General features: G+C 38.0%; 4 protein-coding genes across 4 annotated transcripts; 2 read left to right on the top strand and 2 right to left on the bottom strand.

Annotated features, from left to right (window-relative positions):
* LOC111202900 lies at positions 1-2,448 on the bottom strand. The gene is made up of 4 exons (XM_048753166.1): positions 1,525-2,448; positions 1,187-1,471; positions 924-1,121; positions 1-24 (listed from the first exon to the last, which is right to left on the bottom strand). Exons 1-4 carry the CDS (start codon positions 2,446-2,448, stop codon positions 1-3), a joined length of 1,431 nt encoding a protein of 476 aa, XP_048609123.1.
* A 1,305-nt stretch (positions 2,449-3,753) lies between these two features.
* Positions 3,754-7,841, bottom strand: LOC106441763 (probable disease resistance protein At4g19520). Its single transcript, XM_048753164.1, has 3 exons — positions 7,471-7,841; positions 4,546-5,617; positions 3,754-4,362 (listed from the first exon to the last, which is right to left on the bottom strand). The coding sequence occupies exons 1-3, from the start codon at positions 7,839-7,841 to the stop codon at positions 3,754-3,756; spliced, it is 2,052 nt and encodes a 683-aa protein (XP_048609121.1).
* A 1,046-nt stretch (positions 7,842-8,887) lies between these two features.
* On the top strand, positions 8,888-12,593 carry LOC125584530. Its single transcript, XM_048753162.1, has 6 exons — positions 8,888-10,997; positions 11,067-11,589; positions 11,691-11,763; positions 11,846-12,221; positions 12,305-12,318; positions 12,438-12,593. Exons 1-6 carry the CDS (start codon positions 8,888-8,890, stop codon positions 12,591-12,593), a joined length of 3,252 nt encoding a protein of 1,083 aa, XP_048609119.1.
* Positions 12,594-13,117: 524 nt separating this feature from the next.
* On the top strand, positions 13,118-15,552 carry LOC125588352. The gene is made up of 6 exons (XM_048759659.1): positions 13,118-13,250; positions 13,631-13,931; positions 14,094-14,220; positions 14,292-14,579; positions 14,650-14,866; positions 15,050-15,552. The coding sequence occupies exons 2-6, from the start codon at positions 13,726-13,728 to the stop codon at positions 15,055-15,057; spliced, it is 846 nt and encodes a 281-aa protein (XP_048615616.1). The 5' UTR covers positions 13,118-13,250; positions 13,631-13,725; the 3' UTR covers positions 15,058-15,552.
* Positions 15,553-24,807: the final 9,255 nt, after the last annotated feature.

Genomic DNA, 24,807 nt, shown 5'->3' with positions numbered 1-24,807 from the left:
TTATCCAAAAGCGGGGAAGGCATCCTATTAATCAAGAAAACATCAGTCATTATACAGTCATTCCAATAAGCAAGAGGAACATTAGATTGAAAGAGTAAAGCTCTAGCAACATTAAGGAGATGCTGGTGTTTTCTCTCAACAACAGAATTCTGTTGAGGTGTATATGCACAAGAAAAGTAATGGATTATACCTAAGTCTTTAAAAAGATCTGTGAAAGCTAACTCTGGTGCATTATCAGAACGAACAGCCTTAACTTTGGCATTATATTGAGTTGAAACATACTTAAGAAATAAAGGAAATACAATAGAATCTTCACCTTTATTCTTTAACATGTAAATCCATGTGGTTCTTGTACAATCGTCTACCAAAGTAAGAAAATTCTTGTACCCTTCAACAGACTCGACATTAAACGGACCCCAAACATCCATATGAATCAAATCAAAAGGATGAGAAGCAAGATTATTATGAGACACATAAGCCAAACGGCGTTGCTTTACTAAAGGACAAACTTGACAAGGAAAAGAATCAGACTCTACATTTTTGAAAGACAGTAAAGAAGAAGAAATCTTTTGAAAAACACTTGAAGATGGATATCCCAAACGTTGACGCCACACATAACTATCAGTTGAGATTGAGCCACAAAACATAGTCTTGTCAGAAACAGCACACGGTGAATCAAGTATGTATAGATTGTTGTAAAGGCTACCCTTCCCAATCATCAAGCCCCGAGAAAGTTCATGAATCAAGCAACCATTTGGAAAAAAATGAGCAGCACAAGTAAGAGAACGTATTAGACTACTCACACTTATCAAATTAAATCGAAAATCAGGGACTAACAAAATATCATACAAGATCAAAGAATTTGTAATCTTAATTGTGCCAGTGTGTGTTATCGGAACAAAACTACCATTAGGAAGAGTTACAGTGACAGAGGAAACTGGTACAAAGCTATCAAACATCCCTAAGTCAGAACAAGCATGACTAGATGCTCCACTATCAATGATCCAAGCATCTTTAGGAAGAAATGATTGTAAAGTGGAAAGATAATGATGTTTGTAATGAAGAGTATTATTCTCAAAGGTAAGGTTTATAGAAGGGAATGTAACTGTACCAGAAGAACACTGAGAATCCATGACACCATGTTATGTGATAGTTGCACATGGAAGAGGAGTAAATGAGGAGGAACTTGAGGCTCTGAAACTCGGACATGAGCATTGAACTGCGTTATCAAACTCTGAATCTGTTGTGGAGTAAAGCTTTGCAAATTCAAGTTCATTCCTCCACTGGTCAAATGAGGAGAAACTGGTGGAAGTTGTGAGATGAACCGTGAATCTGTATCAGCACAGACTGTTGCTACAGCATTAGTCAAAGTAGCCTGTGGTGCTGAATCTTGAGAAGTTGGTTTAGCAGGAGTGTGTGATGCACGAGATTGAGACTGAGTCCTGTTCTGAGAATGTGGTGCTCCATAAGTCTTGTAACGAGGCGGATAGCCATGAAGTTTAAAACATAAGCAGGATCAAAAACCACAGTAGAAGGATTCACAGTATGAAAAGCTACAAATGAGTACAAATGGGTGTGAACAGTGTGACCAGTCTTCCCACAATGAGTACAAATGGGTTTCTGATAAGCACGTCCTGCATTGTAAGCTGCAACATAAGCAGGATCAACAACCACAGTAGAAGGATTCACAGTATAAAAAGCTACATTATCAACTGCAGTAACAGGACGAATTGAACGTTGTCTCTCATCCTGAGTTACAATGTTGAAAGCTTCTTCAATTGTGGGAATCGGCTTGAGCATAAGGATATGACGTCTCGTCTGCTCATAAGACTCATTCAAACCCATCAGAAACTTTGTCACTCGGCTCCTATGTTGTAGCTTCTCCCATAAAGATGCCGCATCACACTCACATTTCCCACACGTACAAACTGGAAGCTCCACAAAGTTACGATGTTCCTCCCAGAGAGTTATCAACTCCGTATAGTACGCACAGACATCCAGTGAGCCTTGCTCAATCTTACTCAACTGTTGTTCAATATCATAAACGCGAGGAGCATCATCCTGCTTGAATCGAGATATGAGATTGTTCCAGATCCCCTCTACAGTAGATATAAACAACAAGCTCTGCCCTATCTTCTTGGATACCGAATTCATCAACCAAGTAGCCACAATGTCATTGCAACGAGAGCAAGCTCCATAGTCACGATGTGAGAGAGAAGGCTTAGGGATTGTACCATCAATGAAGCCGAGCTTGTTGCGCACATTCAACGCCATCTTGATAGATCGTTTCCAAGAGTGAAAATCAGAAGCTGTCGTCAGTCGATCGGTAACAATAACCAATCCAGCATGATCATTATGATGAAGATAATAGGGGTTCTCATAATGATCAGACGAAGTACGGAAAGAATCAGAGGCAAGAGGAATCACAAGTGATTGAGAAGACGCCATCTAAGAATCTTGAAATCACCAATCGTACGAGAACAAACAATGGAATCGAATCACAGAAGTGATGAATCGAAGCAATCAATCACGAACAAGCAACAAACTAGTATCCCAAGGCAAATCTCACTTATCGCAAGAACAATGAAGTAAAAGAATCGCGAAAGAGAGAGCAGGGGAATACTCATGGAAATGAGGAAAACGAAGCTCAGAGAACGAAGCGGAAGAAGATTATCATCACTCTGATATCATATTGAACTCAAAATCAAAGATGATGAAGATTGAGAATCGAGCTTCGAGATCGCATTGAGAGCTTGAAGAAGATAAGAAAAGTTTGTTTTTTTTGTTAGTCAACATGTACATTTGGTTCAGATATATATATATATATATATATATATATATATATATATATATATATATCCAGTTAAGCTAAAGGAGACTTAACCAAACATAACAATTAAGTAAACCGGGATTTCATACTAATAACAAATATGCCAGACCACTAAGTGTTTCTCAATTGACTCTTTGCCACTTGTCGGGTAAGAAAAGAGCTCCACTAGAAAGTAGAAACCTTCGGCCTGCCACAAAGCCAAAGAGGTAAAGGTTTCACCCCTGACGTGTGTGACAAGTAACAACAGGAACCAGTTTTTTCCATTCACTGTAACCTTTTTATTGATGCTAAGCTTTTTCCTGTCCACTTCCGTAAATATATAATATTATTTCAAATAGAAAAACAACCAAAAATGTCAAACTTTCAAAATCAGTCACAAATAATGCATGCTCGAACATTTCTATTAAAATCTTCAGTATTTTTAAATAAAAAAGCTAAATTAAACGTTAATTTATTGAATTTCATTTGATGTAATAATTAAAGTGTACAATTTTTTTTTTTTTTGAAAAAGTGTGCAAATTTTTAGATAAAAAGAAAGTAATAACAGGCTCATATATAAACATTGAGGCACAACAATACATTCTACTATCCATATCAAGCGTTCCGTCAAAGTTTTTTTTTTTGTTTGTTCACACAAATTTTTTTTTTGTTCAAACAATTTGATGTAGAAGCTTTCAATAAAAGAGTTATCAGATTTCAGTTTATTTAGGTTTTGATTTTTGGATTAATCCATTGTCTATAGGAGATGCATGGGGTTAATTCTTGGGTATCCGGAAGGTCTCATATGTGTTACATATGTGATGGTTTTGAATTAACCTATAAACCAAACAGTTCAGGGATGGTGGAACGAGGAAGACGTGGTAGCCAAGGAAGAAATGAGTCTATCGCTACTTGTGGTCGAATGCAAGGCAGGGTTGAAGGCATCAGCGACATGAAGAAGTTCCGAGCCAGAGTCCAAGGATTTTAGAAGCTATTTTAGGGTGTCTCTTTCTCAAACGTGAAACTTGGCTTCTGAACTCTCTGTCGATTTGCGCCAGTATTGCATCCCCTGATCTGTAACTCTGTCTGTAAAGACGACTGTTTCTCTCAAACAAGAGACCGTAGATAGTTGAGTGCCAAGCCATTCGGGATAGGAGTTCCTTAGCTTTGGATTCTTTGAGGTTTACCATGGCAGAGAATACATCCTCCCATATCTGTAGAGGGGAGAGATGTATCCTACTGCTTATTGCGGTCCAAATCGACCTACAGAAGGTGCAATCAAAGTAGAAATGAGATTTTGTCTCGTTTGCTGAATTGTAGAGAAGGCACAGGGGATCTGTTTGGAGTCCCCACTGAAGAATCTGGCTTTCAATGCAACTAGACATATTTAGAACTTGGAGAGGCTCTAGGTGATCAGTTACTACTGTTATGCTCTTCATGCTTGTGCAATCTTGAATATCGGTTCTCTCAAGGTCACGTGCTTCAGAAATGTCTTCAAGTTCAACTAGTTTCTTCGATTGGCCAAGCTTGATTATTTTAAATATCGAGAAGCTCTGAGAAAGAAGAAAAAATGGAAAAGAACCAGAAAAATTAGTTTTGTTAAAGTTCTTAGAAATCATTTATTTTGATTAGGTCATCTTGATTTAAGTAATGTTCCTAATATATTTTAAAATTTTTTTTTGAACTTTACCAGATAAAAAAATAAAGAAAATGATGAGTTTTTAGAGCTTCCTGACCTTATATCCTTCCCAAGGTTTGTTAACTTGACAAACAAGTAACGTTTCTTGACCTAATTGGAGAATCTTTAGGTCTATAGGCATAGACTCAATGGCAGGGCTAGTGAAGTTGGGTAGCGAGAGATCCGTAAAATCGGATAGATAGGTTGATGAGATGGTAGAAAAGAAAAACTTTTGCCTAGAGTCATAATTCAAGCATTGACCCCTTAGGTCACTCAACCTAATCTCCAAGCTGCAGGCTAGGTCGAATCCCGAGAAATTCTCAAGATCCCATTGATAGTTGTACGCGTCAGTGATAAAGAAAGACTGCTTCGGAGTTATAGAGAAACTATTCATAGTTTCCTGAAAACATAAAGAAGATATGTGGCAAAACCTGCCCAAAGCTGACTCCATGTCTATTCTTTCCATCCTGCTCTTCATCTTCTCGGCATGTGAGCGAATAGTAGACGGGTTTCCATCACAACGTTCAATCTCACTTACCGAAAGCTTCCGAAGTTCTTCGTCTATAACATCTTTCCCAAAGGCACACCTTGTGAATAGCTTCAAGGCATCTTCATCATCGAGACCTTTAAGTTCATAAATCTCATTGAGATGGCACTTCTCAAGAACTTCTCTTTCACTTGAGGTTATTATGAGTAAGCTCCCTGGACCAAACCGATTAAATCCACTTAGAAAAGACTCTGCATCTTGAGCATTTTGCAAACCATCTATGACAAGGAGAAGTCTTTTTTGACGATGACATGGCCCGGCATCTTGATTGTTTAGGTCAAACTTTTCCACTGAGATCTCTTGAAAGTCTTCATCAGAAAAATGCTCAGTGATCTTGTTATTGCATTCTCTGATGAAGCGAGGAACATCATAGCCATCGCGCATTCTTCGAAGGGCTGCTTCAGCAAGCGTCGTTTTGCCTATCCCAGGCTTGCCTAAAATGCCTATAGAACGAAAGCCCCATGGTTGCTTGCATAACAAGTTTTCTTGCACTCGTAACTGCGTGTGTATCCCAATATTTTCCGTTGGATTGAGCTTCTGAAATACATTCTTGGCGATCTCTTCAATTAGTTCGGCTGCTTCGCTGCAAAAAAAGAAGAAAAAAAAAGTTATGTGTAATTTCTTATAGGGCAATTCTTGTAAATATCATTTTCAAGTTTTGGTCACAAAAATAGACCACAAAGAGGAAAATGACCAAAATATTTGATTTAATAGGTAAAAGAACACTAATATCCTAAAATATATACAAAAATAAAAAAATAAATTTTTTTTATATAGTTTTAAATAATATGTTTTCAAATTCGAACTATTTTATAATTTTTTTAATTAATTTTTTTTAAAAAATTGTTTTTCAAATTTTCTTTGTAATTCGAAAATACTTTTTGAAACTATTTTTAAAATTTTTATTTTTTAATTTTTCATATTTATTTTCTATTATATAAAATTTTAAACCTCAAACCCAAATCTCCACCCCTTAACTCTAAACCCTAAAGTTTGGATTAGTTAACCTAAGGTTATAAGTGTATATTTACCTTTTTAATGAAATATTTTGGTCATTTTGATTCTTAAAATCTATATTTGTGATACAAACTTTTTTAGTGCTATTCTAGGGTATTTCCCTTCTTTATATTGTAAGCTTCTTTGCTTTACCGCGTGAGTATTATTCAAAATCTTCTAAAATAAATATGATTAAAAATGTTAAATAATATATTCAAACTTTCATTAAGAACTATAGATAGTTTTCCTCACCATAGTTAAATAGATGATCAACAAACATTTTTTTAATAAATCAACAAAACATTTTTTCCATCTTAAATCTATTTATTATTTGCTTCTGTATACATTAATTTTCTGGATGATTTGAATATTTCTTTCTTCGTTATTAGTTTTCATCATTCTCACTTATTAATTTCTGAAACATTTTATTGATTTTTTTCCTTCTTTTTATTTTTATAGGCAAAAGTTAAAATATTTTCGCACTTTAGAAATTCAAAAATGTGAAGAATGATATATATTTTCTTGTTAACAAACTTTAAACTTACCGGTGACATTATAAAAATAACAAAGATAAAAAAGAAAGCCAAAATATTCTTTTACAAAATATATCCTTAAATATATGAGTCATTCTTGGATTCACCCCCTAGGGTGAATTTCTAGGTTCACCAACCAGTAGGATTTCATTATTTCAAATTTGATATCTTTTAAAAAAGGAAACAAAATATTTTCAAATTATATTATGTTTTTAAAATAAAAAAAGTAAAAAAAGATAATAGTTACAGAAAAAAGAATTAAAAAAATATATATTTTTAATGTTCTCAACAAAACACTAAACCCTAAATCCTAATCCCTAAATCCTAAACCCTAAACCCTAAACCCTTGGGTAAACCCTAAACCCTTGGATAAACCCTAAACCCTTGGATAAATCCTAAACTCTAAATAAAAAACAGTAAAACTCTAAACCCTAAACGCTTGAATGTTTTAATGTATAGTGATTTTGATTTAAAGTTTAGTATTTATCCTAGAGTTTAGGGTTTATCCAAGGGTTTAGGGTTTAGGATTAAGGGTTTAGGGATTAGAATTTAGGGTTTAGGGTTTAATGTTATGCTGACGACGTAAAATATTTTTTTTGTAATTATTACTATTTTTTTTACCTTTTAATTTTAAAAACATAATATAATTTGACAATATTTTGTTTCCTTTTTTAAAAGATATCGAATATAAAATAAAACAATCTTATTGGTTGGTGAACTTAGAGGTTCATCCTAGGGGTGACCTAGAATAAGTCTAAATATATCTAAGAATTTGGTTCGGACACACGTTACATTTAACACTAAGAAAATATATCGGTGGAGTTTCATTTGCATACCTTAGTTCATTTGTATACTCATGGCCTCGTAATCCCGTGATTTCCTTTAGCACGCGTTCCCACGTAGTCACCTGATCTGCAGAATGAGACTTTCCCAGTGCCTCAAACGCTCCAGAAAGTTTCTCCGATCCATTTGTTTCGCCATTGCGTCATTGAATACCGGAACCACCACATTGTCTTCTTCTCGCAGGAACTCAAGAAGCTTCACAAGCTTCTCTAGGCATGCCACAGAATACGTGCATGGCTTTGAGAAAACCACCACAAAAAGCTTGATACGGGAAAACCAGCCCTTGTTCAGATCGTGGCCGGATTTTTCAGATGCCACGTCGATACCTTCGCGGTGTAAGGCTGCAACTAAGTACCTAATGAATGAAGAAACATCCGAGTCATTAATGTTGAAACTAATGTAAACAGTTTGCTTGATTTCATCGTTGTTATTCATTTGTGAGATTAGAAGTTCAATGGAGACAACGTGTAATATTTGTAGGGAGGGCATTATCAGTAAATAGTGATATAATAAGACAGAGAAGATTCTTCGAAATTCCTACCGTTGACAAATGATAAAGACAAGTAACGACCAAGTCTGTGTCTACTATATGTTTCTTTTTTTTTTCTTTTTTTTTGAAAAAGGGATTTGTCTACTATATGTTTTCACTTAAAGAAAGCCAGTTTGTTAGTTAAAAAAAATATGCTCAATAGCTCCAAGAAGCAATCAACTAGAGGTCAGTTTTGTAGCCGATACGTTCTCGATTCGCTCTCGTTCTAGATCTCTCTAACTCTCTCTCTCGCTCTCGTTTGTTTGTTGGCGTGAAAAGAAAAATGGAATGCACACAAGATGTTATAGAGTTCTCCACTTTTCCATCTGGTACTTCTCTCTTCAGGATCAGTATCCTGGAATGCACTATTAGATCTTGAGTACAATTTAGGTGAGCTCAGTTACAAAGTTTATATATGATCTAACAGTTGTAACAGAAAGAAGACGACTCTCAGCTCCGCGTTTAGTCCTTCCGTGATGGGCTTGGACATGACCAGCACGGCCCACTAACACTAGTAGAAATCTACCGCATAGCCACTGAAGTGCCACTCTAAAATCGTGGCTAAAAAATAAAAGCCACGCTGACGTTGGTAAATCTAAATAAAGCCACGGTCTAGTCACGAAAAAGCGCATGGTTATATATAGCCACGAAGAAGCAACGAACTATTCGTGGGAACAAATATAGCCACGAATTTACCACTAATAAAAGAGTGGTCATGTTTTGTTTTGTTGTGCCGACATCAAAAAGAGATACAGCCACGGTTTTTTCATGGCTATCGCGTGGCTATATGTACTTTATTCAGTCCGTGGCAGAGAAAGATTCGATTGGGCTGTGATATTTTAAAAAAGCCACGGAATCTTCGTGGCTAAAGAGTGGCTACTTTGTAACATATATACACTACACAACCGTAACATTTAGAACTTTTGTTCTTCACTCAAATTTTCTAAACAAAATGTCTTTCTACTTTCAGTCCAGAGAATGGATGGATCAAAGAATTGATCCTGGGAGTAATTGCGTTTCAGAAACATTTCTCGGAGGTATTGACGCATTTATTCAATTTGAGTGTAATCAAGCTGATTACAAAGAAAGAGAGACTTTATTGTGTCCGTGTGCTCGATGCAAAAATGTGAAGCAACGAGAAGCAAGAGTTGTCGCAAGACATCTATTCTTATATGGTTTTAAGGGAAATTATTATGTTTGGACGAGTCATGGAGAGAAATTCTATGATGTTGGTGAGAGTTCCGGGGCGAATCAGTCGACTGGTGAAGAAGAAATGTGGGAGAATCCTACTTGGAATGCTTATGAAGATCACCATCAGAATATTCCAGAAGTACAAGAAGACATTGCGCCACCTTACATGCCAGAATCTATAGAAGAGATGGGCATAGCGGAACCATATCACGATAGTGTTTTTGAAGCATTTGAAGCAGCCACTCAACCTCTCTACGAAGGATGTGCAGAGGGAATATCTCAATTGTCTCTTGCTTCGCGGATGATGAAAGTGAAGACAGATTATAATCTACCAGAAGCTTGTGTAGATGAGATATCTGAAGTATTTAAAAACATACTTCCACAGCCAAATAAAGCTCCAGCAACATATTATGAGACAAAGAAACTGACACGAGCACTTGGGTTACCCGTACAGAAGATTGACGTTTGCGTGAAGAATTGTATGTTATTTTGGAAAGGAGAAGATGCGAAGTTGGTCAGTTGTCGGTTTTGTGGAGAAGATCGCTACTACCCGAAGAATGGAAAAGGTAAAAACAAACCTAAACAGAGAATGTTTTACCTGCCAATTGCAGATCGTCTGAAGCGTCTATACCAACTCGAGGCGACAGCTTCCAATATGCGATGGCATAAGGAACATGTGACTCCGGAAGGAGAAATGCATCACCCATCTGATGCCATTGCGTGGAAACACTTTAATGAGTTATATCCTGGTTTTGCTGCTGAAAGCCGGAATATTTATCTATGCTTATCAACAGATGGGTTTAATCCGATTGGTATGAATGGCGAAGCACATTCCCTTTGGCCCGTTATTGTAAGTCCATACAATTTGCCTCCGGGAATGTGTATGAAAAGAGAATTCTTTTACCTTTCGGTGCTAATTCTGGGGCCCAAACATCCAAGAAAAAGCTTAGATATTTACCTTCAGCCTTTGATTGAAGAATTACAGAGTTTATGGAAGGATGGTGTGGAGGCATATGATATTTCAAGGAAAGAAAGATTCATAATGCGAGCAGTGTTGATGTGGACGATAAGCGATTTTCCAGCGTATGGGATGCTTTCAGGTTGGACGACGCATGGTCGGTTAGCGTGCCCATATTGTCAAGATGAGACAGGTGCGTTCTGGTTACGTAATGGACGAAAACATAGTTGGTTTGATTGTCACAGAAGGTTTTTAGATGAAGATCATCCTTACAGGAAAAACACTCAAGCATTTACACGGGGAAAAACAGTTCTAGATCCTCCTCCACCATGGTTGACCGGAGAAGAAATATTGCGTGAGAGGATAAATAATATTGAAGGTTTATCGAAGTCCGTTGAATGTGGAGGGAATGGACATGATAATCCATCCAAGACAATAGCTGAATACGGAGTTACTCACAATTGGGTAAAGAAGAGTATTTTTTGGGAGTTACCGTATTGGGAAACTCATCTTCTTCGGCATAACCTTGATTTCATGCACATTGAGAAGAACTTCTTCGATAACCTCACGAACACATTGTTAAATGCTCCTGGGAAGACAAAAGACAACATCAAAAGCAGATTGGATCTTCCAGGACTATGCAAAAGGCGTGATTTAGAGATGAAAGAGGATGGAACGATGCCCGTGCCAATATTCAGGCTGTCAAATGCGGCAAAGCGAGAATTCCTTCTGTGGCTGAAAAATGACATAAAATTTCCCGATGGGTACGCCTCCAAATTTAGTCGTTGTATTGACGAAAGCAATTTAAAGCTACATGGCTTGAAAAGTCATGATTGTCATGTCATAATGGAACGACTATATCCATTTGCGTTCGCTGAACTCCTTCCAAAAAATGTTCATACGGCAATTAGAGGTATTTATTTTTTATATCATTTTAAAATTTACTATAATTGATGTTATAACTTTAATGTTTTGTTTACAGATATTGCCCTCTTTTTCCGAGATATATCTTCGAAGATTTTGAAAGAATCAGATGTTGGTCTTTTAAAGGCAAATATTGGTGTGAAGCTTTGTAACTTGGAAAAGATATTTTCTCCATCATTCTTCGATGTTATGGAACATCTTCTTATGCACCTTCCAGATGAGGTAGCCTTAGGAGGCCCCGTCCATTTTAGGTGGATGTATGTATTTGAAAGATACATGTACCATTTGAAGAAGATGGTCAAAAACAAAGCACACATTGCAGGTTCGATAGTTGCACAATGGATAAACGAGGAGATTTCAAGAGCATCCTCAATTTTTTTTGGGAATCCTGAAATCATGAGCATTCCAGAAGGTCCAAGTGATATTCGTTTCTCATACACTTATTCGGATGTACCACCTTTGTTTTACCATGAAGGGAGAATCAGTGGTCAATGCTCAACTGGTTGGTTAAATGATGAAGATAACACCGTTCTTCAGACATTTATGATGCTCAACTGTGAAACATTTGCTCCATATGAAAGGTACTTTAATATTATGAAAATATAATAAAAATACATACTTCTAGTTACATAATTAATATTTTAAATGTGTGTAAGATGTTTGAAGAATATATGACGCGAAGTATTCCTGAAATTACTCCAGCTGCAATGCAAAAAGCGAAAGACACTAAGTTTGCTGAGTGGTGCAAAGACTATGTGAGTTTTTGTTTTTATATTATCAAGTTTCACAATTTATTTAATTAAACTTGTAATTTATAACAATGTTATTTTATTACAGATTAATGATGCGACTCAGTTTTACACATTTCCTATGTGGATGTTGGATTTTGTACAAGGTCCTAGGCGCAGTTATAGGTCTTGGCCAATATACCACACACGGGGATACACTTTCCACACACATAACCACGGTCAAGATAGGAAAACTCAACATTATGGTGTTTGTGTTCCTGGAACTAATAAAACAGACTACTATGGCCTTATACAGGAGATTATGATGGTGGAGTATCATGGTGATGTTGGCTTGAAAGTCATGGTTTTCAAATGTTCGTGGTTTGACACCACGGAAAATCGCGGTATGAGAATACATCCATCTGGTCTTGTTGATGTCTCACCACGAAGACAATATGCCAAATATGATCCTTTTGTATTACCTGGTAAGTGAAATATAGTTATGTGCTTGAGATTTGATGTTTGATGAAAAGTCATGATTTGAATGATGTTATTGTATCATGAACAGGTAATTGTGATCAAGCATTTTTATTTCTTATCCACGGGTACGTCGACATTCAGCGGATGATTGGTGGGCATGCGCAAAAATTATTCCTCGAGGAATCCGAGAAACGTCAGAAATTACTTTAACTGCTTGGCAGGATGATAGACGTGACCAAGTTGCGGAAAGTTCATTGTTACGGGTGGAAACACATGTTGTTGACGATGTGTCTGATTATGATATTGCTCCGGTGAATCCTCCAAACGATGAATATGTATCAGATGTCGAGGTACAATCAGACGGGGATTCGGAATAGTGAAATATATTCTAAAATTGTAAAATATGATGTGAGCTTGTAAAATATGTTGTAAGCTTGTAAAATATGTTGTGAGATTGTTAAAAAAAATTATATGATGTAGAATATATGGAATATGTATGAAATGTTTGGATTGTAGTTGTTGTATGAGTATAAGGTTGATAAGAAAAGGGTTTGGGGTTTAGGTGTCATACTTTATGGGTTGGGTGTTTGTGGTTTCGCGTTTTTAATATAGCCACGATTATATACTGGCTATATAGTGGCTATGTGGAAATTGGGACAAAACAAATTGGTTTGGCTCCAATTGTTTTTAGTTTGGCGCTTGATATTAGAATTTAGCCACTGTAATGGCGTGGCTAGTTCGTGGCTTCTCTAAAATTTTGGTAAACCAATTGGGTTTGGCTCCAATTTATCTGGTTTTGGCGGTTCTTATTAAACATAGCCACTGTTAGCCACTATCTTTTCGTGGCTTTGCTGAAAAGGGTTTTAAACTCCGGTTTTCTTCTTTTTTCTCAACACTTAGAGAAAAAAAGGAGAAACTCTCGACTCGCGACACAACACATAATCGCCTTCTCCGATTCTAGTCTCGCCGTCTCTGATTCCAAGCCCCGCCGTCTCCTGCCTCCCGCCTACCGCCTCAATCTCTCACCTCTCAAGGTAACCCTCTCTCTCTTCCCCTGACTTGAACCCTTCGATTCCCGATTAGATATGATGGTTTAAGGTTTCCGATTTCTCTGTGTCTTCTTTGTGTTCGTCTTGCATGTTTATTTCTTGTTTTCGATCTAGACTCTCGTTTTTTGTTTTGTTTTGTGAGCTCAAGGGTTTTAGTCTGTCTATTTTGTAATTAGGCTGTCTACTTTGTAAGCTCTAGGGCTTTCGATCTAGGGTTTTAGACTATCTACTTTGTAAGCTCGCTGTTTCTGTCTCTGTAATGTCTCTCTTTGTTTTGTTTTTTTTTGTAACACCTAATGTCTCTCTTTGTTTTATCTAAACGATTAATATGTAAGATCTAATATGTTTTCTTTGGTTATGAACAGATGAACTCAACAAGAGTACATGGAACACATGTTGCGTCTCCTCCTATGCCTCTGGTGCAACTGGACCCGTTTTTAACCATGCTGGATCTCCTCCTATGCCCCCTGGTGCTACTGGACCCGCTTTTAACCATCCTGGATCTCCTCCTATGCCTCCTGGTGCTACTGGACCCGCTCAAAACCATACTGCTTCATCATCTCGTTCCAACAGCTACCCGCAAATGACCCTTAATGCAATGCTCAACTCACCTGCTCGGCTCTTACAGCCACATCTCCATCCCGATAAGCTGAATGGAGCTTTATGGTAAGATCACTTCCTCCTCTTGGAATGTTTCTTTTATTTGAATTGTGTCTGTGATTGCCTAGGATTGATTCTGTTAGGATTGTTTTGTGATAGTTTCTGTAGGATTTTGTCATAGGATTGTTTCTGTTATGTTTCTGTTACTAATGTTTGTTATCATCTTAGGTTTGGTATTGACCCATCTGTCCATGCTTTCATCCGTGCAACTTGGCAAGGATACTACATGGGTCCTTGGAAGAGTTGGAGGAAGGTTCCTGAGGAAAGGAAGGATTCATGGTGGCAAACGTTTGTGGTAATTGTCTACTATACGTTATATATATGCGTCTTACATGTTTTTAAATCACTTACTGTTTCTTTTTTTAGCAAAATTTCTACTGGGAGTCTCAGTTTGATGACTTGGTCTACGGTCTGTGGAAGAAAGAAACTTGGACAACCATTGGTGAAAGGATTAGCAAGAAGAAGAGGCAACACAAGAAGCCAAAGTACATCAGTGATAGCGACTGGACACTCCTTCTGGAGTATTGGGCAACTGATTCAGCTAAAAAGAAAAGCAAGAAGGCTGCTACCAGCCGCAAGTCTGATCCGGTGGGTAAAGGTTGCCACAAGCATAATGCAGGACCTAGGTCTTTTGCAAGGATAGCGTATAACATGGTATCTTCCATGTCTATGCTTTGAAATATTTTTTTTTCTAACTGTCTTCCTAATTTTTTTTTTTTTGCAGAAGCAAGCGTCTGCTACGGGAGAACCACCATCCTACACTGCCCTTGTCAGGGAGACACACTCCCGACCAGATGGGACTTTTGTGGACTATCGTGCTGAAGAACTGGTAACTCAGGCCGAGATGGAAGCCACACAGCTCTCTAACACTGAAGGATCACCCGGGAGTCCAAGTGCATCATCGGCTCCTTCGCCTCATGTTAAACAAAGCTTATCTGAAGGTATGATCACTTAACATTTTCATTCTCGGGAATTTTTTTTATGTTCTGTTCTGTTTTGAAAATTTCATTGCATATGATCAATTTATTTAAACTGTTGATTGTTACCTGAGTTGATCAAATTGCCTTATGTTAGCTTCTGTTTTGTCTTGCTTGGTTTTGAATATTTTTCCATTTCTCTTACAGAATGCTAGGAGTAAGAGGGGATATGTTTACGGACTGGGCAGTGAACAATACAGGGAGCATGCGCCTTCTACACGCGTCCCCAATGGTCTTGCCCGCAACCTGGAGGTGGAGATGCGTGTGGGCGGTCTTGAGACAAGCCTCCAACGTGTCACTGCTGATGTTGCTGGGGTGAAGCAGGACGTTGCTGGGGTGAAGCAGGACGTCTCAGACATGAGGAAGGACTTTGCATCAACAAGGGAAGCAATCAATCAGCTCCTCCAAACACTTAGGCCCCCGCAAGCACCTACTGGACAGACTTCTGATCAGCCTTGATCAGCCTCAAGCACCAACTGCTCAGCCTAATCCTCCCAATGGCATTTAGAAGTTGGTTGTTTATCTTATAACCTCTTTTGTAACAAGGTCTTTTGATAGTCTTTTTAGTCTCAAAACTCTTAACTTTGTCTATGTAAGTTTTTATGAATGATGAATCTAAGACTTATCTTATATATATATGAAGTTGTCGTGTTTATTAAATGTGCAATGTTTAATAATTTGAATGGATATCTAATATGAAAAATTGGGTAATTTAAACTAACCAAACGAAATGCTTTTAAAAACTGTGGCTACAACAAAGCCACTAAAACACAGTGGCTATATCGTGGCTACGTTGGCTAGAATAGCAACGAAGAAAATAGTAGCACAAACGTGGCTAACTTAGCTACGATAAAGAAAGTGACAAAACCGTGGCTATATTAGCCACTATCTATAGCCACGCTTTTAATTAATACCGTGGCTAAAAGAGCAACGAAAACGTGTGTGGTAAAAGCGTGGCTATTAGCCACGAAAAGCCACGATGTTTTTTAGCCACGAGGCTATAGCCACTGTAATTTTCGGACATATAAGCGTGGCTGTTTTCTTTTGTAGCCACGAATATTTTCCCTATAGCCACGTTTTTGTAGTGGCTATGCGGTGGATTTTTACTAGTGTAAGTCACCTCCGTGCTATCTCGGCCCAATCATCTGTCTATCTTTCATGGCCCATCCGATCAATGTGATCAATGCTGCCTCTGATACTTCAACACAGAACCATTATCTTACAAACTCCACCTTGGTTCTTGTTCCTACTTTCAACATCATTTCCTTGACATTGTAAGTGCATTCATGCTCCTGGTAACTCTCTGCAAGTCTCCTGATTTTCCTTGATACTTCCTTGAGCTCGACACTCAACTCCTCAGCTTCAACAACCCCTGATAACAACAACAACCATCTTGTTATCAGTCTTTAGCCACTGCACCGTCTCCCTTTCTGAGAAATCTGAGATGATCCTGGCTCCTCTTAAACTTCACTAAGCTTCAGTCACATTCAGTGCCTTCAGATGAGCACTGAACTTCTCTCCTGGTATTACCTTAGTTAACGCATCTGCTGGATTCTTAGACGTATGAATCTTCATCACCTTAACAAACCCATGCGCCACCAGCTCTCTGACAAAGTTGTACTTGACTCTGACATGTTTAGTACGCTCATGAAACATGTTGTTCTTAGCTAAGTAGATAGCGCTTTGCGAGTCACAGTGTAGCTCTGCTGCTTCTTGCTTAAAACCCAAGTCTTCACAGATTCCTTTCAGCCACACTGCCTCTCGACTAGACTCAGACAGAGAAATATATTCCGCCTCTGTCGTTGCAAGAGCAACAACTTTCTGTAATCATGAGCGCCAACTCACAGTGTTACCACCCACTGTGAACACAAAACCCGTAATCGACCTGCTCCGATCTTGATCTGATGCATAATCTGAATCATAGTACCCTCTGACCTGAAAGTCTGACCCCTTTGAGAACAACAAACTAAGCTTCACCGCTCCTTTAAGGTAACGCATTATCCATTTTACCGCTGCCCAATGATCTATTCCTGGCTTTCCCATGTATCTGCTTACAAGACCCAAACCGTAAGCTAAGTCAGGTCTTGATCCTACCATCGCGTACATAAGACTACTCACTGCACTGGCATAAGGAACACCTTCCATCTTTCTCATCTGCTCAGCCTCTTCTGGTTTTGTGACAGCTCTCAACTTGAACTGCGACCCTATCGGAGTCTGAACTGCACCTGCATCCTGCATCCCAAATGTCTTCAGAACTTGATTCAAATACCTCTCTTGAGACAACCTCAGAGTTCCTCTGCTTCTGTCTCTCAGAATATCCATTCCTAAGATACGCCTAGCAGGACCTAGATCCTTCATCTCAAACTCTGCTTTCAACAATTTCTTTAGTTGATCAACCTCTGTCTTACTCTGTGATGCTATCAAGATGTCATCCACATATAGTAATAGAAACACTCTTGACTCAACTGTTCTCCCTTTCAGATACACGCATGGATCATACTGACTTCTACTGTACCTCTTTCTGATCATAAACTCATCAAACCAATGATTCCACTCGCGTGGAGACTGCTTCAACCCGTACAAAGCCTTCTTTAGAAGGCACACTTTGTCTTCTTGACCTTCCTTTACAAACCCCTCTGCCTGTGTCATATACCATGTTCGAAACTACGCTAGGCGCGAGTCGGGCGCTCGACCCGGGCCTAGCGAATTAACAAGAACTCGGAGATTAATCGGTGATTAATCGGGGCGTAATTTTCAGGCTTTCTCCGTGTATATCGAAATATATAATATATTTGCATACAACATACAATCAATTCTTCTGTCACAGTTGATAAAGGAGTGGTGTATTGTGCCTTGGACCCGGGTTCGACACTTGACATTACCATTTTGGAGTGTTTTATTATTTTTTTGTCTTTTAATAAAGGGTACAAGCGTCTTTTCCTAATCATCTTCTTCTTTTAACCTATTATTTTTCTGAGCATCAAGTCGACGGCCGCCATGCTTTTTACTCATTTCATTTGTTTTCATCATTTTTTTCTTCTTTTATGGATAAATTCATCAAATAACATGTGAAAATTACTTAAAAATGAAAGAAGATATGAGTTTTCTCCAAGATCCGAGTTTTTTCCGAATAGCCTATAATCGAGACGGTAAGGGGCCGCCGAACGCTTCTCCGCCGCGGAATCGGCCGCGTTGACCTCGTTTTCGAACATGGGTCATATATATCCTTTCCTGTAGAACCCCGTGAAGAAACGCTGTCTTGACGTCCATCTGTTCCAGCTCCATATCAAACGTAACAACTGCTGATAGAAGCAACCTGATAGAAACATGCTTAACTACCAGAGCAAACACTTCATTATAGTCGATTCCTTCCACCTGCGCATAACCCTTTGCCACCAGGCGTCCTTTATATCTTGGTTCTTCTACTCCTGGAATGCCGGGTTTGTACTTGTAAATCCACTTGCAGCCTATAACCTTTTGATCTTTTGGCTTCTATGCGAGTTCCCATGTTTGGTTCACATCATGTGAGACCATTTCTTCACTCATAGCTCCGTTCCACAGACCCCAATCTTTACTTCTTCTTGCTTCAGCATATGACTTCGGTTCCTCTGTCTCTATCTCTTCTGCACTAGCAAGTGCATCAGCAACGAGGTCTGTGTCACCATACTTTAACGGGGGCTTTATCTGTCTTCTAACCCTGTCTCTAGCCAGAATGTACTCACTCAAGTCCTCCTCTTCTTCTTGAGTTGTAGTCTCACAGTATTCTTCTGAATCACTTGAGTCTGAGTGATTTATTGGATCCTTTATCTTCATAGCTCCACCATGAGCAAAAGTTTCTCCTTCTGTATCTTCTGGTTCAAATTCTTCCACCTCCTTCTTAAATGATACTCGCTTCTTGGGACTTGTCGCCTTTGCTTCATCCACTGTTACCTCAGTAGCCTCTTCACTTTGCTTGTAGAGCTTATCTTCATTGAACACTACATCCTTACTCACAACCACTTTCTCATCTTCTAGAAGCCATACTCTGTAGCCTTTTGTTCCAAGCGCATATCCCAGTAAAACACATTTAGTTGCTCTAGGACTAATCTTGTCTGCTATTGTGTGGACATAAGCAATGCACCCGAACCTCCTCAAGTGATCATACCTCGGTTCTGACCCTGTCCATAGTGCCTCTGGAACCTCGAATTCTATCGCAGAACCTGGTGATCTGTTAATGATGTTTACTGCGGTTGATGCTGCCTCTGCCCAAAACTCTACTCCCAGACCTGTCTCATGCAGCATGCTACGGACCTTATCCATTATCGCCCTATTCATGCGCTCTGAGACTCCGTTTTGTTGTGGCGTGTAGGGCAAGTCTTGTGACGTTTAACTCTTGTGTCTCTGCATAATTTGTCAAACAAGTTGTTGCAAAACTCCAAGCCGTTGTCGGTTCTCAGACACTTCAGCTTCTTCTGAGTCTGGTTTTCTACCAACGTCTTCCATTCTTCAAACTTCTGAAATGCCTCGTCTTTTGTCTTAAGAAAATATATCCAGATGCGCCTCGAGTAGTCATCAATAAACGTCAGGAAGTAATTTCATCCTGAGAGGCTTGGGGTTACATTTGGCGATCCCCACAAGTCTGAGTGAACGTAGTCAAGTATTCCTCTTGTTGTGTGTTTTGCCTTTGGAAAGTTTTGCTTATGCGACTTTCTCATAGCACATGCCTCACAGAAGCCTAGAGATTTCATCTCTTCCTTTTTCAGGTGACCTTTTCTCACAAGGATATCCATCGATGACTGACTCATATGAGCCAATATCGAGTACCATCTGCTAGTTGTATCCACTGCATTGCACACTTCCTTTCCCCTGTACTCTCTGACTGAGCCCTGAAGGTAGTAGAGGCCCTGATCATACTGCCCTGTCAAAACTCTGATTATCTTTGTAGAACTCCACCTTGAAGCCTGCTCCAACATACTTGCAGCCTGCTTGCTCCAGTTGTCCGTACGAGATCAAGTTTCTTCTAATGTCTGGGATGTAACGTACTTGACTGAGAGTTACCACCGATCCATCTGGGTTATCGATGGTGATACTGCCTTGCCCTTTCACCATATAGTATGTATCGTTTCCCATAAGCACTTTGTTCCCTTCAAACTCCTCAAAGTTTTAGAGCACTTCTCGTCTGGGTGTTATGTGGAAAGTACACCCAGAATCTAGTATCCACTCGTCGCTTTTTGCTAGTAGACTTGCTGTCAGGGCTATCGAGGTAGGTAGCTTCATGGCAGTATTTTCTGATGTTGATGGCTTGTTGTGATCCTAACGGTTTCTTTGTGGACAGTCTCGCTTCCAGTGATTTTCATCTCCACACACCCAACACGCCTTGGGTCCATATTTAGGTCTTAACTTCGACCTTCCCCTATCATGTCTACTTCTCCCTTGAGTGTTGTTGTGATTCCTCGACCCCTTCTTCTCTGACCTTCCTCTGTTCTCCACATACAGTCCCTCTGACCCTTTTCTGGACTTGTCATGAGCACCTCGTTGTCTGAGTTCTTTTTCCTTTGTGTATGCCGATGAGATCACTTCGTTTACTGTGAGGGTTTCCTTGCATGTTCCGTATTTCATGGTATGAACAAGCGGTTCATAGGTCATTGGGAGGCTTGTCAGGAGTTGAATTGCTTGATCCTCATCACTCACCATGATCTTCAGACTTGCAAGCTCCGCTATGAGCTTCATAAAGGTGTCAAGATTCTCTTTGATTGACTTTCTTTCTTCCATCTTGAAGCTCGCAAAGCTTTGCTTCAAGTATATTCGGTTTGGAAGGGACTTTTTTGATAGTCTTGCTCCAGAGCCTTCCACATTCCCAATGCAGTAGGCTCGTGCATTATCTTCCTCAAGATGGTGTCACTTAGACACGTTCCCAACAGATTCCTCACCCTGATATCCTTCTCACCTGCTCTAGGATTGATCTCCACTTCTTTGACCTCAGTACCATCTCCCTTCTCATCTCCGGTTGTCGTCGACTCTTCCTTTAATACTGAACCCAAACCTTGAATCTCTAACTGCCCAAGTAGCTTGTACTTCCATAACCCGAAGTCGCCTTTTTCATCGAACTTCTGCATCTCAAACTTTCCCGGTGTTGGCTCCATTCTGACTCGATCTTGATCTGTTTATAACCTGCAGATGATAAACAGAGAGAGATCAGTAGCAATCTATTCCAGATCTTGAATCCAAAGTATCTTTATCCCAAAAGATAAGTGATACTAGGTTTCGGTTAGTTAGAGTATTCGTTTTAACGAGTATCCAAGTAGAAAGACAAGAGACACTCCCCTGGGGATGTTGATGATCCCCGTTTCGATTTATCTGAGCTTGCGTTTAGCTCCGATCAACTTCCTTGGTTCAGCGATGATCGATTTTGACCACGGCTCCTGTAGATCCGAACTTGCGGTTAGCTCAGATCTTCTTCCTAAATCCAGCGATGATCGATCTTAACCACGGCTCCTGTAGATCCGAGCTTGCGTTTAGCTCAGATCGTCTTCCTAGATCCAGCGATGATCAATCTTGACCACGGCTTCGGTAGATCTAGATGATCTAGTCCTTTAGATCTGAATCCTTCTTTCGATTTGGATTTGCGTTTGATTATTAGATGATTTTGAAAGATAAATTAATCTGGAAATCGTTTTGTATATAACTCATATATTATTTAAATATCTTATCAAAATTATAAGTAATAAAAAATAATGAATTTAGTAAATTGGCATTTTATGACAATTTTACAATATTCAAATACACTAATTTCAAATTATTAGTTATTTATATTATTAAAACATACGTCTAATTACCATTTTAATTAGGCATGGGATATTGAACCGAACCAAACCTCCTGAACCGAACCAAACTGTAATTTTGGTGAGAAGCTTGGTTCGATTCAAGAGGTTTATAAAAAACATTTGGTTCTCGGTTTAGTAATTGGTTAGTTTCAGTAAAATTGCCTGAATTTAACCCAATTTTTAACTGAAATATAATCGAAACTAAAAACTTCGGTTAGTTTCAGTAAATATTTTAAAAACCAAACTACCTAAATATCGAACCGAACCAAAAAAATTTCAGATTAATTTTGCGAGATTTTGGTCAAATCGAACTATCCTAATTCTGAACTACCTGAACCCGCTAATTTAAATCAAACATATTATTTTATTGAATTGGGCTTTACATAAATATACAAAACATCTTACCTATTTAAAATATTATATAGATCATATAAATGGGCCGATACATTTAAAAGTTATAACTCAAGTGAGTCAAACTCTAATCTTCCATTTATCTTAAACCAAGACTAAAAATGTAACAGAATAAGGGCATGACTGGTTTTCTCGGTACCACCCGCAAACGCAGATTTTGCGGTAGGTAGCGGTTCACAACGTTTTGAAACAATCACACAAATCGCTAAAAATCGCTTCAAACCGCTCCGAACCTCTTAAAATCAAAAGCTGGTTCCAGCTAGCGTTTGCAGTTGCGGACGGTTGCGGGAAGATCCTTTTTTTTCTTTTTTTTAAACCATATAAATACAAAAATAAAAGTATTCAATAAAAATTTTAAATTGAAATTATAAAAATACTAAAATATATCTATTATATTTAATTAATATTATAAAATTTTAAAATAAAAATATTTTTTATAATTTTAAAAAATTTAAAACAATAATTTTCATATTTATTATAATATTATGATTTTTGATATTTTTATAATTATATAAAATGTAAATATTTTTAATTTATTATTTAACCGTTGATGTATTTGGTAGTTAACCAGTCACAAGTATCCCGCAAGCGCACCAATTTCTAACCGCAGAACCAGTCATACAAATCTCTTAAAACCGCTAGAAACTGCAACCACCCGTAGCCGCAAACTCCCGCAACCACAACCGTAACCGCTGCGTTTGAACCAGTCAGGCCCTAAGTGGCTGAATTGTAAAGTTAACTGAAGACTTTACTCACATGTTCATTTAAATGAGGTTCTATTTATAGGTGGTTGATTAATTGTAGGGGTTTATTCACAATATATTCATTTCAACGATTGCAATCAAATTTTTTTGTTCACAGAATATTGCAAATCTTAAATCAATTCCTATGATTAACTAAAGAGATAAAATTCTGGAATTCTTATGGAAAATCAAAATTGATTTCGTATTCTTATAATTAGTTAATCATTATTTCGTATTTTGTTAAGATAGGGATCTCTCATTTAATTAGTTAATCAATATTTCTTTATGGAATATGCTTTTACCATGGTAGGAATTGGTTGAATATGTTTATAGTACCATATTTTAACTGTTTTTAATTTATCTGGTTTATTCATTTAATTGGATTGGTTTGGTTTTACTTTTTACAAAGTTCTCATTTTAGACATGCATATATACAATGTGTACAATATATATAGTAGGTAAGTTTCTTGAATATAAAATAGTCATAATATATACAGATCAAATAATTTGACGTTGTCATGTGTATTAGTCATAAAGTAAACATGTAGTATGTGATATTGGGTATATGTATTGTCATATGTACCGATTATGGTTTTATATCTGAGCCTATTTGAATTTTATAAGTATGGTTATGTAAGTATTAGTAAAGATGAATATAATCCGGTTGGATCTCATAAGAATATGTCAATTTGCTCCCAAAGTTAGAGTATGGTAATACATGTTTATAACGTTCAAAACTTGGTTTATATGAATATAATTTTTTTAACACAAAGAACATGATAAATTGTCTTCATTATTAATCTGAGGAACATGTCCTCACGAACCAAAGTGGTCATTAGAAGAGTTAAAAGTTTTTTTTCTGGTTTCTTAATATAAGATGTGTTATTTGTTTTGGTTTTTGGAACTGTAGAATGCTATATCTTATGTGGAAGGGGAAAATAAATACTATAGAACTAAAGTAACTATAAATGTGTGGGAGCCAAAGATACAGCAGCAGTACGAGTTCACCTTCTCGCAGATATGGCTTCTCAGTGATTTATTCAGAAAATATCTTAACTTCATAGAAGCTGGTTGGCAGGTACACTCAGTTAACTTCCTATCTATAAAATCCATTGATATGTCAATCCATACTGCTTCAGGTATAGGCAGTGGTTGCAGTAACCATGGACTTGCAGTTGTATCATACTTGCAGCTCTGACATACCTTGCATCTCCGTAGATAGCTTTGATCTTTGGCCAACCCCGTTCAGTAAAATAAACTCTTCACCATTTGTATTGTAACATCACGACCAGAGTGACCTCCTTGACCTGAACCGTGCAACCACTCCAATATATCATTCCACAATGCTACATTCTGAGGAACTACAATCTTGCTTTTCCTTCTTAGAATATATATCCTGAAACCAAGAATAATGTTTCTTGAACTTAGGATTTCTCTGCAAGCCTGCAATTATTTCCTTCAATGTGCTATCATTCTCCAATCTTATGTTGCCATCTATACACTCTCATTTAGCTGTAACACAGACAGAAGAGCCCACAAGAAGGTGACAGCTAGAACCCACTCCGAAGCAACTTACGGCAACAAAATAACAATCATGACTTAAAACTAATCTACTAAACAAGTTAATTTAGAAAATTTAAACCCAAATAGTATCCAATGATCAGAAATTCTCGCTGTTGTCCATAGACCGCTACGCGAAAATCTCCACCTCCTATCACCACGTCTGCAGGTCATTTGTTAAATATGAATTCGGTGAAATTACTTATAACTCATTTGATGGCAGGTTTACGATAGCCTCATATATATTGAAACCGAAACTCGACGAATTTGTAAAGAATGAGTTTTATTGATCATAGATGAACCTTTGCATACATATCTCCCAAAAAGGGATTAATCTGTTCGTAGTTCTTTACTAAAGAATTAAATATGTTCTAAAAATTAGGGGAAA

This window comes from Brassica napus, chromosome A2, assembly GCF_020379485.1.
Source record: "Brassica napus cultivar Da-Ae chromosome A2, Da-Ae, whole genome shotgun sequence".
Lineage (NCBI taxonomy): Eukaryota > Viridiplantae > Streptophyta > Magnoliopsida > Brassicales > Brassicaceae > Brassica > Brassica napus.
This window is presented reverse-complemented; position numbering and strand designations above follow the sequence as displayed.

Coding starts and splice junctions, on each gene's coding strand:
- LOC106441763 (XM_048753164.1), bottom strand. CDS start 7,841: ATGAATAACAACGATGAAATCAAGCAAACTGTTTACATTAGTTTCAAC. Junction 5,618..7,470: donor AGTCTCATTCTGCAGATCAG/GTGACTACGTGG, acceptor CTTTTTTTGCAG/CGAAGCAGCCGAACTAATTG. Junction 4,363..4,545: donor AACCTTGGGAAGGATATAAG/GTCAGGAAGCTC, acceptor CTTCTTTCTCAG/AGCTTCTCGATATTTAAAAT.
- LOC111202900 (XM_048753166.1), bottom strand. CDS start 2,448: ATGGCGTCTTCTCAATCACTTGTGATTCCTCTTGCCTCTGATTCTTTC. Junction 1,122..1,186: donor TCCGAGTTTCAGAGCCTCAA/GTTCCTCCTCAT, acceptor ATGGATTCTCAG/TGTTCTTCTGGTACAGTTAC. Junction 25..923: donor TACCAGTTTCCTCTGTCACT/GTAACTCTTCCT, acceptor CTTGATTAATAG/GATGCCTTCCCCGCTTTTGG.
- LOC125584530 (XM_048753162.1), top strand. CDS start 8,888: ATGTCTTTCTACTTTCAGTCCAGAGAATGGATGGATCAAAGAATTGAT. Junction 11,590..11,690: donor ACATTTGCTCCATATGAAAG/GTACTTTAATAT, acceptor TATGACGCGAAG/TATTCCTGAAATTACTCCAG. Junction 11,764..11,845: donor CTGAGTGGTGCAAAGACTAT/GTGAGTTTTTGT, acceptor ATTTTATTACAG/ATTAATGATGCGACTCAGTT.
- LOC125588352 (XM_048759659.1), top strand. CDS start 13,726: ATGCCCCCTGGTGCTACTGGACCCGCTTTTAACCATCCTGGATCTCCT. Junction 13,932..14,093: donor AAGCTGAATGGAGCTTTATG/GTAAGATCACTT, acceptor TTATCATCTTAG/GTTTGGTATTGACCCATCTG. Junction 14,580..14,649: donor CAAGGATAGCGTATAACATG/GTATCTTCCATG, acceptor TTTTTTTTGCAG/AAGCAAGCGTCTGCTACGGG.